The sequence below is a fragment of the Hevea brasiliensis genome, unplaced genomic scaffold (genome assembly GCF_030052815.1).
Source record: "Hevea brasiliensis isolate MT/VB/25A 57/8 unplaced genomic scaffold, ASM3005281v1 Scaf258, whole genome shotgun sequence".
Lineage (NCBI taxonomy): Eukaryota > Viridiplantae > Streptophyta > Magnoliopsida > Malpighiales > Euphorbiaceae > Hevea > Hevea brasiliensis.
This window is the reverse complement of record NW_026614760.1, coordinates 35,643-50,629: the sequence shown is the minus strand read 5'-3', so window position 1 is coordinate 50,629 and position 14,987 is coordinate 35,643. Positions and strand designations below refer to the sequence as shown.

The following is a 14,987-nucleotide window of genomic DNA, read 5'->3' as shown; positions in this document are numbered from 1 at the left end:
TTTAAAAAACTCTCTACATTGACTAATGACGAAGTATAAGAAAATAGATGGATATTCCTTTTAATAGATGGAATTAAATTATAGGGGCTTTTTAATATAATTGTCAAAATAAAAGGACTAACTAATGAATTATAGCAAATGCTAGAGACCTCATAGTAATTCATCCCAACATCAAAATGAATTGTGATTTGGGCAATTGCATCCCTATATAAATCTCTTTCTTCCAAATAAAAAAGTTTCACAATAGTGACTATTTAACGTGAGAGCTCTCTATAAATACGCTATACACAAATGTTCATTGGGGTGAGGGCCACTATCTCTAACACAACCTCACCCGCAAATTCCCACTAAAGTTTAAGTGCGAACAAACATATATCCATTTTATCTTGTGTTTGAATATTTAATTAATAAATGAGAGCGATCAAAATTCTAACTCTCAATTTTTTCACTTGAAAGACTTTGATAATATATCAATAAACTTATAAGTGAGAGTTATAAGAAAAGGTTTGCATCCTAGCATGTGGATCCGCCTCTTCTAATACTACCATAAAATACAGAATATCCATAAGCTTTATATTGAGTGACGCTAGACTTTCATTTGCATCACCGAGAATAGTAATTGTGGCTAGACATCAAGGCTTCCAAGATATTTCTGGAGTGCCCATTTTTAGCTGCAAATTGAGATTAAAAGTTTAGTAATGATACATGATATATGTATATATAGCATTCTTCATTGTTTTATTTTATTAGAATCATTACTTTAACTAGTTTGAGATTATGAAATAACTTTATTGATGAGATAGTTGATATGAAACTTTCCCCTCTTTCAGAAGCAGAGTAAAGTTTCCACACATAACTTCATATCCATATCCAATTACATTTATGCCTGCCTATTTAAATAAGACAGCAATTGGGTTTCCAACACTATATCCATCAGCCACCCATTTCAGGTATCCCTGAGCAAAAGATCTTCTAGCATTCCCACTTCTGGTAAATGTTACAGAGTATGTAGCTTTCTGGTTCAGCCCACTGAAACTAATCCTGTGAGGTGTTACCTTAACACGTACGCCTTTAGGTGAAGAGATGTGAAGAGAGTAGACTGAGTTGGGCTTGCCAACGTTTGTAATTGTTCTTGAATATATCTGTGGAGTAGATCCCAATTCGATAGAAAATGAAGGGTAATTCAGCTGAGCTTCAGGAATGCTTGAATCATTTGAGCACTTCACTTTGCGCTTCACTATAAGCCCTACATGTTTGTCAGAATAACCAAGACCACATAAGTAAGGAACGTAATCATCAGGTTTGAGGTCATAAATAAGCCCTGGATCACTTGCTCTTGATGGGTTCACATGGCCTGCACCGATGTCAAAGACAATAGCCGGACGATACTTTCTTTGTTCAGGAATAGGCTTGCCTGCAAGATTATACAAAGAAGCAGTGGTCATGATGGCAGATTTTATAGCAGCAGGTGACCAGTTTGGGTGGGCACTTTTGAGTAGAGCAGCAATGCCACTAAGATGAGGGCAGGACATTGAGGTACCAGAGATCATACCAAACCTGTTGGTAGTATGATCATCTGAAACTGGATAGGCAGCTAAAATGTTCACACCAGGGCCTATAATGTCAGGTTTCAAGATCCCTGGACTCGCGATGCTAGGACCCCTCGAGGAAAACCAGGCCACTTGAGGAGCAGCCGGTACACCAGTTACGGTTCCTTTAAACAAGATTGTAGCAGTCGGCGACGATGTAGAGTTTATATAGGCTTTAATTGCCAAGCCTGCCATGTAACTCACACGTGATGCAGGGAGCACATGATGTTCAGAATCAAGCACGATAACAGAGCCTTGATACTCATAATTCATTACAATCATGGCAGCGCCTCCATTTCTTTTCACCTCTTTGCCTTTGGAAACTGTTTCAGACCCTCCTTCACAGAACACTATCTTGCCTTTGACATCAACATTTTTCAATGATCCATTTTTGCAGGATGCATAAACAAGTGGCAGTGATGATGAAGTAAAATGTTTTGGCTGAATAAGAGATTCGCCATTTAGCTCTTTATTATTTCCAAGCAACACTGTTGCTCGTATTTCTCTGTCCACAGTGCTTGCTCCTACAGTTAGAATCCATGGTGCCTCATTTGACAAAGTTCCATAAAGAGGCCCTTTATTTCCTGCTGAGCAGCTGACAAATATCCCCTTGTGAATAGCAGCAAATGCTCCAGTTGCAATGGCATCATCATAGAAAGGATGAGAACCAAGACCAAGGGAAAGTGAAAGCACATCAACTCCATCATCGATGGCAGCGTCCATTGCAGCCAGTATCTCACTCTCGCCGGCCTTGTTACCTCTGGCAGAAACTTTGTACATTGCCACGTGGGCTAAAGGTGCCATGCCAATTGCAGTGCCATTGGCCTGCCCAAACAAATTGGCACCTTTCACAGGACTTCCAGCTGCTGTGCTAGCAGTGTGTGTCCCATGCTGAACCCTGTCCAAAATGTCATTACTGGTGGCGTCGAATTTTCTCAAACCAATAAGCTTGTTGTTGCACAGTGTTGCATTGAACTCACATTTCCCTTTCCATTTTGCTGGCGGAGGAGGCATTCCTTTACCGCTGAATGAAGGGTGATCAGGCGCTATTCCACTGTCCACAACTCCAATAATCACTCCTTCGCCGTAATTCGAAGAATTCCAAAATCCTAAATTTTGCTGCAGACCCAAAAAGCTTGGCGTGTGGGTCGTGTGTAGAGGCACCATCCTCTGAGGCCGGGCTAACAGCAACTCTTCCCTCATTTCCATTGCCTTTGCTTCGTCTGCTGTAAGTTTTGCAGCAAACCCAGTAACCACATGGCGATAGCAGTGAAGCAAACGTGGTTGGTTTGAGTTTAAAGTGTCAGCTGGCAAAAATGATCGATACCAGCTTTCTAAATCTTTGGACTCTGTGAACAATTCTCCTTCTGGTTGCTTTAAGAGGACAATATAAGTCTCGAAGACGCTTTCTTCATTCACATATCCATTACTGGTTGAAGGAGTGATCAATGACTCAACGATGACTAGAGAGGGGCTAAACATAGAAGTGAGGATAAAGAGGGACATAAACAACATGGTTGGCAATATTTTGCATCTTCTGTTTTCCATATTGTTGGAAGGAATAGAAAATGCTGGAGCTTTTGAGCTTCGACAGCCATATCCTCGTACATTTATAGTAAATTTGGACATAAAGAAGAAAACACCAGTGTATTGATTAGATTTCTCTTTCACCCGTCCATCGTGCTTAGTGGGACGCGCTAATAATGCAGCCAGACCATGCCAAAGAAGAGCAGAAATTAAAATGAATGAAATGAATGAATACGGGTGTTAAAAAATTGTATTATAAAATGGATAAATTTTAATTAAAATTAAATAAAAAAATTATATTACCAAGCCAGAGATTGAATTCGGGACTGGTAATGCTGCTAGTCCCTGTAAAAACAATGACGCGATTTTGATTTCTTTGAATGACATGTCCTCATATTAGAAGCTGATTTATCGATCTCGACAACCAGTAGCCATTTATTTTTTTTCAACTTTGCTCCATAAACGTAACATCCATGTTTTGGACAAAATAATTATGATAGGTTATTCCTATTTGAATTTTTTTTTAAAATATTGCTTTAAATTTCTAAAATAATAAAAACCAATTTTTAAAAATTAGCGAGTGTTTTATCGCTAACTTAGCTCCACAAGTTTAGAATCCAAGTTTGATATCAGATAAAAATCGCGTTTTTTAGAACATAAAACTAAATTCTATTTCTCATATACTTTGCTCATATTAACGAGGTCTGCTTATATAACAATAAATGGCTTATCGTTGCTCAGTTACATAACAATAAATGGCTTATCGTTACTCAATTTTGAGGTTATTTTATTATTATTTTTTAATTTCAATTTCCATTAAAAGAATGTTCAAACTTTAATTTAATATCACTCTAAATCCCTCTTACAAGACTTCATTGAATATTCCGACTAAAAGCTGATCTGAACATTAGATACAATAAACAAATATTTCTCTTTTGTTACTTAAAGAGAACAGTCTCTCCGTTATCTAGGAAATGTATATGATGAGAGAAAAATAAAAAATAAAAACTAAGTGATTTTATTTACTAAAGATAAGAGAGAGTATTCTCTCTAGTTGATAGAGAAAAAATATTTTTTGTTGTGTCAAAGGTATGTTCAGATTAGTTTCTAATCGGAATATTTATGTATCGCGAAAGCATATAAACTAAAAGAAACAAAGTAAATATGTAAAACACTAATATTTACATGGTTTATTTTTTGCACATAGGATTATATCCATGGACATGCAATCATCCACTATAATCAAATAATAAATCAATCATTACAACTTTCAAACTAACTACCCAATTACACCCAAGAGAACCCTGACATCACAATTGCTCATAGTAAATATATTAGTTAGTCATCTCAGTCTCCTCCAAACATAACCCAATATATTTACTACTTTAATGATTAAATTACAAAATGTGTCTTCAACTAAATAGGTAAGTGCCCGCTCACTAATGGACAATAATTTCTTCCTCTTGAATTCTATGTCTTTTCTTCACTTCAAGCCCAAGTCTCTTTCCTTCCATGGAACTGCAATGGGCAAGAGCCCCTTATCATCCATGGGCTGAAAGTCACTCTCTATGGTCAAAGTCAAATAACCTTATCACCATACTTCTATTTATAGTGTTAATCCCCTCAATTGTAATCTGATTAGGAGTCCTACTCAATTTAGGAATAACACTAAAATAGGAATTCTACTCTATTATATTGAGTAATATTTCTTCCACTCAAATTAGGAAAAAGATCTTCCAAATCAACTAAAATTTTAGGTCATAAATCTAATAATCTTCACCTTGACACAAAATCCATCAATCATTGCATACCTCAAATTCTTGGGTATCATGAAATCTCTGTACTTGAGTTTAAACCCTTCAAATCTTCCTTTCTTCAATCTTCATCTTGGATATAACTTGCTTCTTTCTTCAAAAAAATCTTTACATCATCAATTTTCTTGATTTTGCATCAAGAATTTCATCTTAATTTTCAACTTTCTACTACCTTGAACTTACATTCCATATTGCACGTGTGACTTCTACATGTCATAGTAGCTCCACCTTTAATCAAACTCATTAAAATTATCCTCACGCTCTGATATCAATTATTGTGCATTGTGAGAGCGTGTAAACTAACAAGAAACAAAGCAAACATAAAACAACATTAATATTTACATGGTTAACTATTTTCACATCAGGCTACATACACAAGTATGCTATCATCCACCATAATCAAATAATAAATCAACTATTACAAGCTTCAAACTAATTACCCAATTATACCAAAGAGAACAAAGCCATTCACCCCATGAGTTGAAAATCACTCTTTCAATGGGTGAAGTCACTCTTCATAGGCAAAACTACTCTCTATGAGCAAAACCAAATAATATTTTTACTGTACTTCTATTTATAGTATTAATTTCCTCAATCATAATCTGGTTAGGAGTCCCACTCAATTTAAGAATAACACTAAATTAAGAGTTATGCTCTATATAGAAAATATTACTCCATCTTATTGTGGAATATTTCTCTTATTCAAATTAAGAAAAGAATCTTCCAAGTCAAATAGGATTTTTTTATCATAAATCTAACAAAAACCTAGTTAGAGAACTTTGAGGGATTAAAATTTGAGTATTTTTGCGATGTAAATTAAAATTGAGGGACAATATAATGAAACTAACTTTTAAAATTGATGGATGATAAGCGAAATTAAATCAATAATAATTTTTACAAAATATAAATGTAAAGTAAATAATTAATAGATTTTTTTTCCTGCACCCCATATTTAATATAATGCTGGAGTTTTTGAGCTTCGACACCCGTATCCGAGTGGATATAGAGCAAAGTTGGACACAAGAAAAGAAAAAAGTACTAATGTGCTTTGTGGGACTCACTAATAATGCAGGCACTCCATGCCAAAGAAGATTTTCTTTAAAATGTGCTTCTTTCTCTTGATCATGGCACTTTCACTTCCTGATATAAGTCTTTTTAACTTATTTTTGTTAAACGTTTTATTAGTATGTTGAACTAACGTCACTATTAAAAATAAAAATAATTTAAATATCACGTCTCTATATTCTTTTTCCATCTTTCATCTCTCACACTACTCTCTCTTTCTTCCTATTCTATCCTCCTCTCCATGCCTCTATATTTTCATTGAAATAATTTCTCATCAATAATGAAATTATAATTAAATTAAAAATTATAATTATAATTTAAAATTCTTATAAAAAATAATGAAAATTTAATTTCTTCTTTTATTTGGATGCTCTTTAGGTATTAATTTTATTTAACTTTATAAAATATAAATTTCATGAATTAACCAAAAAAAAAAAAGTAGCCTTTACGTTTTCCTCTCCTATTAAATTTTTTTCGGATATTTTACTAATATTTTTAAACTTTTGTAGTTTCACTATTTATAATCTTTTAATACAATTTTAAAATTTAGAAAAAAATTCATGCAAATTCTAATTACACTATTAATTATTAATATATAAAATAATTGAAGCTTGCGTAACATGTGCATGGCCTTTTGTCAATAATTAGTCAAGTAATTTTCTAAATTAACCTATCCAAACCAAGTCTTATTAAAATTCTAATTATAACATTATTCAACTTTCAAGTAATAATAAAATTAGAAATAAATTTATAATAAAATTTTAATTTTTATTAATTAATTTTTGTAAATAATATAAATTTATAACGGTATTTTATGTAGTTCAAAAGTTCACCTCTCATTCGTATATTTACATATATTGTATTATAGATAGATAAATAGAACTACTAGTCCAATAAATAGTTTAATGCTAAATTATACAAAACGCGCCAAACATTATATATATAAGAGGGTAAACCCACAAAATAAAACCATAAAAACAGTCTTCTGTGTAAAGAATTTGTTTAGCAATTAAGTTTATGAGAATAGCTCAAAAGAGGGAAAAAAAATACAATAAAAATGAGAGAAAATGGCTTTTGAGGGAGCAAAAGAGAAGCTTGAATGGTTTATGGTAGTAACAATAGTTTAGTAGAATGGATATAGATTTTTGGATTACCTAGCTTTGTTTCTACGAAAATCCCCCTGATGCAACTCGGATACACAAACTGAAAACCTCATACTCTTATCTTTGGTTGAAATACGTTGGAGGAGGAAGAAAATGTAACAAAGGAAAAAGGGAGAGGTAAATGCCGACTAGAATTTTGCCAAAAGAATTCTACTCACTGCTGTTATAGTAAAAAAATTTTAAAGATTTGTGTGAAATTACTAATATAACCTGGACATTGACTAGATTTTTGCCAAAAGAATTTTGTTCTTTGCTGGTATAGTATAGTAAAGAAACTTTAAAGATTTGTGTGAAATTACTAGTTATTAAATTTGGAGAAAGTATTAGGCCAATTATATTCAATGTGGGTTCATATAAGTGATTATTTTATACATCAAAATGACTAACCATTTTAATATTGAAATATAACCACTTATATATTTGTTTGCAATAAAATAAATAATTATTAATTATTTTTAAGCCTAAAGAATTAATTAAATTAATTTTTTGTAAAATTAATTTGATTAATTTGATTAATAAATGGCCTAAGAGAGTTATTAAATAAATAACTAAGGAGTGATCAGGTGGTTAGCTAAAGTAAAAATTAGCAGAAGTTATTAGTAGATGCAGGGAGCTATAAGGTAATGACCAGGGATGCTCAAACCCGAGGCATTGCTGGCGAGCGATGTCTTGACCACTAGGCTTATATATTACCTTTTCATTTAATAGATTTCTCATGTGAGACAAGTATTTCCAATACTAATATAACCCAAACAATTTTCAAAATTTTAAAGGCTTAATGCTTCCCTTATATAATTCCGTAATTGGATATACTTATTATATATAGTCATATTTTTATTTATTTTCTAATTTAAATATGACAGAATTTGTTAAATAATTGTAATAAAGACACTCTTAACGAAAATTTAATACTCCTATTTGAAATGAAATGTTGAGGTGACTGTCACAAAGAGATGAAATTTGATGGGATGACTTGCGATTATGAGGCTAAAGGAATTAATATAGGGTTTTAAAAAGGTTGTATTATAAAATAGATTAAATTTTGATTTAATAGTATTAAAATTATTTCAGTATAAAATATAGAACTTATATTTTGGTTAAAATTAAATAAAAAAAATTATATTACAAAGCCTGAGATTCAATTTGGGACTAGTAATGCCGCTGGTCCCATTGTAAAAACAAGATGCGATTATATTATAAAAAAAAATAAAAAATAAAAAAAGAGAGAGAGAGAGAGAGAGAGGGAACAAAAGAACAAAGATGCAATGTCCTCGTGTCGGCAGCTGATTTTTTCAACTTTTGCTCTCCATAAATAACGTTAATGTTTTGGACAAATATAATAATATAAGTCTAGTCCTATTTCAATTATTTAAATTGGAATAACGTCAATGTTTTGGACCTATTTGACTTATTTAAGTTGGAATAACGTCAATGTTTTGGACAAATATAATAATATAGGTCTAGTCCTATTTCACTTATTTAAGTTGGAATAACGTCAATGTTTTGGACAAATATAATACTATAGGTCTAGTCCTATTTGAATTATTTGACTTATTTAAGTTGGAATAACGTCAATGTTTTGGACAAATATAATAATATAGGTCTAGTCCTATTTGACTTATTTAAGTTGGAATAGCGTCAATGTTTTGGACAAATATAATAATATAGGTCTAGTCCTATTTGAATTATTTAAGTTAGAATAACGTCAATGTTTTGGACAAATATAATAATATAGGTCTAGTCCTATTTGAATGGAATAACGTCAATGTTTTGGACAAATATAATAATATAGGTCTAGTCCTATTTGAATTATTTAAGTTGGAATAACGTCAATGTTTTGGACCTATTTGACTTATTTAAGTTGGAATAACGTCAATGTTTTGGACAAATATAATAATATAGGTCTAGTCCTATTTGAATGGAATAACGTCAATGTTTTGAACAAATATAATAATATAGGTCTAGTCCTATTTGAATTATTTAAGTTGGAATAACGTCAATGTTTTGGATAAATATAATAATATAGGTCTAGTCCTATTTGAATGGAATAACGTCAATGTTTTGGACAAATATAATAATATAGGTCTAGTCCTATTTGAATTATTTAAGTTGGAATAACGTCAATGTTTTGGACCTATTTGACTTATTTAAGTTGGAATAATGTCAATGTTTTGGACAAATATAATAATATAGGTCTAGTCCTATTTGAATGGAATAACATCAATGTTTTGGACAAATATGATAATATAGGTCTAGTCCTATTTGAATTAGTCCTATTTGAATGGAATAACGTCAATGTTTTGGACAAATATAATAATATAGGTCTAGTCCTATTTGAATTATTTAAGTTGGAATAACGTCAATGTTTTGGACCTATTTGACTTATTTAAGTTGGAATAACGTCAATGTTTTGGACAAATATAATAATATAGGTCTAGTCCTATTTGACTTATTTAAGTTGGAATAACGTCAATGTTTGGACAAATATAATAATATAGGTCTAGTCATATTTGAATTATTTAAGTTGGAATAACGTCAATGTTTTGGACAAATATAATAATATAGGTCTAGTCCTATTTGACTTATTTAAGTTGGAATAACGTCAATGTTTTGGACAAATATAATAATATAGTTCTAGTCCTATTTGACTTATTTAAGTTGGAATTATTTAAGTTGGAATAACGTCAATATTTTGGACAAATATAATAATATAGGTCTTGTCCTATTTGAATTATTTAAGTTGGAATAAAGTCAATGTTTTGGACAAATATAATAATATAGGACTAGACTTATTTAAGTTGGAATAACGTCAATGTTTTTGGACAAATATAATAATATAGATCTAGTCCTATTTGACTTATTTAAGTTGGAATAACGTCAATATTTTGGACAAATATAATAATATAGGTCTAGTCCTATTTGACTTATTTAAGTTGGAATAACGTCAATATTTTGGACAAATATAATAATATAGGTCTAGTCCTATTTGACTTATTTAAGTTGGAATAACGTCAATATTTTGGACAAATATAATAATATAGGTCTAGTCCTATTTGAATTATTTAAGTTGGAATAACGTCAATGTTTTGGACAAATATAATAATATAGGTCTAGTCCTATTTGACTTATTTAAGTTGGAATAACGTCAATGTTTTGGACAAATATAATAATATAGGTCTAGTCCTATTTGAATTATTTAAGTTGGAATAACGTCAATGTTTTGGACAAATATAATAATATAGGTCTAGTCCTATTTGACTTATTTAAGTTGGAATAACGTCAATGTTTTGGACAAATATAATAATATAGGTCTAGTCCTATTTGAATGGAATAACGTCAATGTTTTGGACAAATATAATAGTATAGGTCTAGTCCTATTTGAATTATTTAAGTGGGAATAACGTCAATGTTTTGGACCTATTTGACTTATTTAAGTTGGAATAACATCAATGTTTTGGACAAATATAATAATATAGGTCTAGTCCTATTTGAATTATTTAAGTTGAAATAACGTCAATGTTTTGGACAAATATAATAATATAGGACTAGTCCTATTTGACTTATAATTCACTTCACTTTATTTCATATTCACCATTTAATTCAGTCAATCGACAAAAAAAAAAAAAATAACGGCTGCAAAACGTTAACAGCATCTAGAAAAGTCATTAAAAAAAATTAATTATAAGAATTGAAAAGGAATAAAGGTTTAAATTTTCATGTCCAATCAGAAATTTATCAAGGAAACTTTTTGTATATATTTAGTGTATAAATTAATTTATACTCACACTAATTAAAAATTAGAATTCTATTATCAGTACGAGTAGTAAAAAATTTAATATCTCTTAAGTATGGTCGATCAGATATTTAATCCTCGTGAATAAAAAAAAATTTCTACTAAGAGCACTTTACCTTTATAATTGGGTTAAGAGATTTTTTTTTTTAAAAAAATTAATATGATTGTTTTGATTATTAAATTAATGAATATGATATTTTGTTAAAAAAAAGTAAATAATATGATATTTATGCTTATAAATATGAAGCAAGCAAACCCTATATCTTCATTCCGAGCTATAGCTAAAGCACAAAACTCTTTCTTTAACTCTGGTATCCATGCAAACCACAAAGCCTCATGCAGCACTATTAGCTAGCCGAGAAATTGACCGTACAAGGGTAATTTGGAAACTAAAATTATTAAAAACGGGTGCGATGTGTAAAATTTATCAGAGTGGGGTGAGAAAAAGTCAGAGCGTGAAAACGCTATTATCAGTAGCGTTTTAATGTCCAAAACGCTATTAAAAATAGCGTTCCAAAACAAAATAGTGTTTTAGTATAAAAACGCTACTAATAATAACATTTTAGTATAAAAATGCCACTAATAATAGCGTTTTGATTCAAAACGCTATTGACACCAGCATTTCTACCAAAACGCCACTGACAATAGCATTTTGACATCAATTTTCTACCAAAACGCTACTATGAGTAGCGATTTCCACAAAGCATTTCTGCAAAAAAAAAAAACTTTTTTTTTAAATATAATAGTTTTATAAATTTAAAATATTAAAGTGTAAAATTGTAATTGTATTAAATTAACAAAAAATATGTAGTATAATTTTTATTAAAGTGTAAATAATTATTTTTATATATTTAAGGAAATTAAATGTTAAATGTAAAAGGGTATTGTGCAATTTCAAATTACTAGAAATTTTATGTGAAAAAAATAAAAAAATATATACTATAATTTTTTTAGAAAATATGTGAGTTTTATAAAATAAAAATATTATTTGAACTAAATTTTTTGAATAAAAATTTAAATTGTAATTATTAAAAGAATAATTAATTTTATAGATTTAAATAAATTAAATGTTGTACAATTGAATGCAAAGTATTTAGCATCCTGAGGCCATACTCATATAAAAATTTGTAATAATTAATACAAGTTAAAAAAATTAAAATTGAAATTTATAAGAAATTAAGTAAAATTCATTGCTTTAATATTAATTTTTATTCTTATTATAATTAGGAATAATTTATTTTGTTGATAGCAATTAATAAATTTAAATTTTAAAAGAAATGAAATTATTATTTATTATATGTTAGCATGTATAACAATATAAAATTTAAATACAGTAATTGATTTTCAGTTAGTGCCAAATTAAGTTATTAAAAATTTGCAGGAAATTTAATTTTGCAAAAAATATAAAAATTATCAATAACATATTGTAGCAATTAACTTAAAGCGAGAAATAACTTGAGAGAAGTTTTCAAATTAATATATAAATGATAACAAATATTTAAATAAGTCATGTGCCACAATCAGGTCTTCGTATATGTTGTCTCGGTCGAAGAACTCGATGTTCTCCCCCTTCTTGATGTTCTGCTGGATGACCTTGTGCATCTTTGGGTTGGCTAGCTTGCCCTTGATGTTGTCCCAATGATTCCCCCCCTGCAATATAATGCACAACACTTTGTTCATGATATCCAAATAGACCCGCAGCAGATGGAATATAGCCTAAGGCACCAGAATGATATGGTGCAAAGTATTATTCTGACCCATATCCACTAAATTGACCTGACGTATACTGTGTATAGTGGTCACATGTTCATTAAAAATATTATTAATCTCTCCTGATGCTAGGCTAGAGGTTAAAAAGTAAAACAAAGAAGTTAGAAAACACCACATAATAAAAAACCAATTTGTAAAAATTAGCGAGTGTTTTATTGCTAACTTAGCTCCACAAGTTTAGAATCCAAGTTTGATATCAGATAAAAATCACGTTTCTTAGAACATAAAACTAAAACTAAATTCTATTTCTCATATACTTTGTTCATATTAACGAGGTCTGTTTATATAACAATAAACATATTAACGAGGTCTGTTTATATAACAATAAATGGCTTATCGTTGCTCAGTTGTATAACAATAAATGGCTTATCGTTACTCAATTTTGAGGTTATTTTATTATTATTTTTTAATTTCAATTTTCATTAAAAGAATGTTCAAACTTTAATTTAATATCACTCTAAATCCCTCTTACAAGACTTCATTGAATATTCTGACTAAAAGCTGATCTGAACGTTAGATACAATAAACAAATATTTCTCTTTTGTTACTTAAAGAGAACAGTTTCTCTGTTATCTAGGAAATGTACGTGATAAGAGAAAAAAAAAAATTTAAAAACTAAGTGATTTTATTTACTGAAGAAAAGAGAGAGTATTCTCTCTAGTTGATAAAGAAAAAATATTTTTTATTGTGTCAAAGGTATGTTCAAATTAGAAACTAGGAATATTTATGTACCATAAAAGCATGTAAATTAAAATAAATAAAATAAATATGAAAAACACTAATATTTACATAGTTTATTTTTTTCACATAGGGTTATATCTATGGGCATACCATCATCCACTATAATCAAATAATAAATCAACCATTATAACTTTCAAATTAACTACCCAATTACACCAAAGAGAACCTTGACATCATAATTGCTAATAGTAAATATATTAGTTAGTCTTCTTAGTCTCCTCCAAACATAACCTAATATATTTACTACTTTAACGACTAAACTACAAAAGGTGTCTTCAACTAAATGGGCAAGTGCCCGCTCACTAATGGACAATAATTTCTTCGTTTTGAATTTTATATCTTCTCTTCACTTCAAGCCCAAGTCTCTTTCCATCCATAGAACTGTAATGGGCAAGAGCCCCTTATCATCTATGGGCTGAAAGTCACTCTATAGTCAAAGTTAGATAACATTATCACCATACTTCTATTTATAGTGTCAATCCCCTCAATTGTAATTTGATTAGGAGTCCTACTAAATTTAAGAATAACACTAAAATAGAAGTTCTACTCTATTATATTGAGAAATATTTCTTCCATTCAAATTAGGAAAAAGATCTTCCAAATCAACTAAAATTTTGGGTCATAAATCTAATAATCTTCACTTTGACACAAAATTCATCAATCATTGCATACCTCAAATTCTTGGGTGTCATCAAATCATCAAATATTTGTACTTGAGCTTGAACCCTTCAAATCTTCCTTTCTTCAATCTTCATCTTGGATATAACTTGCTTTTTTCTTCAAAAAATCTTCACATTATCAATTTTCTTGATTTTGCATCAAGAATTCCATCTTAATTTTCAACTTTCTACTACCTTGAACTTGCATTCCATATTGCACGTGCGACTTCTACATGTCACAGTAGCTCCACCTTTAACCAAACTCATTAAGATCATCCCCATGCTCTGATATCAATTATTGTGCATTGTGAAAGTGTGTAAACTAACAAGAAACAAAGTGAACATAAAATAATATTAATATTTACATGGTTCACCCTTTTCACATCGAGCTACATCCACAGATATGCCATCATCTACTATAATCAAATAATAAATCAACTATTACAAGCTCCAAACTAACTACCCAATTATATCAAAGAAAATAAAGTCATTCACCCCAAGAGCTGAAAATCACTGTTTCAATGGGTGAAGCCACTCTCCATAGGTAAAGCCACTCTCTATGAGCAAAACCAAATAATACTTTCACCATACTTCTATTTATAGTGTTAATTCCTTCAATTCTAATCTGGTTAAGAGTCTCACTCAATTTAGGAATAACACTAAACTAGGAGTTCTACTCTATATAGAAAATATTACTCCTTCTTATTGATAAATATTTCTCTCATTCAAATTAGAAAAAAAATCTTTCAAGTCAAGTAGGATTTTAGATCATAAATCTAATAAGAATCTAGTTAGAGGACATTGAGGGATTAAAATTGAGGGAAGATATAATGAAACTAACTTTTAAAATTGATGGATGATAAGTG

At 30.0% G+C, this 14,987-nt stretch overlaps 1 protein-coding gene across 1 annotated transcript; it reads right to left on the bottom strand.

The window, feature by feature from the left end:
* Nucleotides 1–768: 768 nt before the first annotated feature.
* LOC131176845 (subtilisin-like protease 3) lies at nucleotides 769–3,183 on the bottom strand. Its single transcript, XM_058141871.1, has one exon. It carries the CDS (start codon nucleotides 3,135–3,137, stop codon nucleotides 891–893), a length of 2,247 nt encoding a protein of 748 aa, XP_057997854.1. The 5' UTR covers nucleotides 3,138–3,183; the 3' UTR covers nucleotides 769–890.
* Nucleotides 3,184–14,987: the final 11,804 nt, after the last annotated feature.

Bases quoted from the DNA above. Each gene is read 5' to 3' on its own strand.
- LOC131176845 (XM_058141871.1), bottom strand. From the start codon at position 3,137: ATGGAAAACAGAAGATGCAAAATATTGCCAACCATGTTGTTTATGTCC.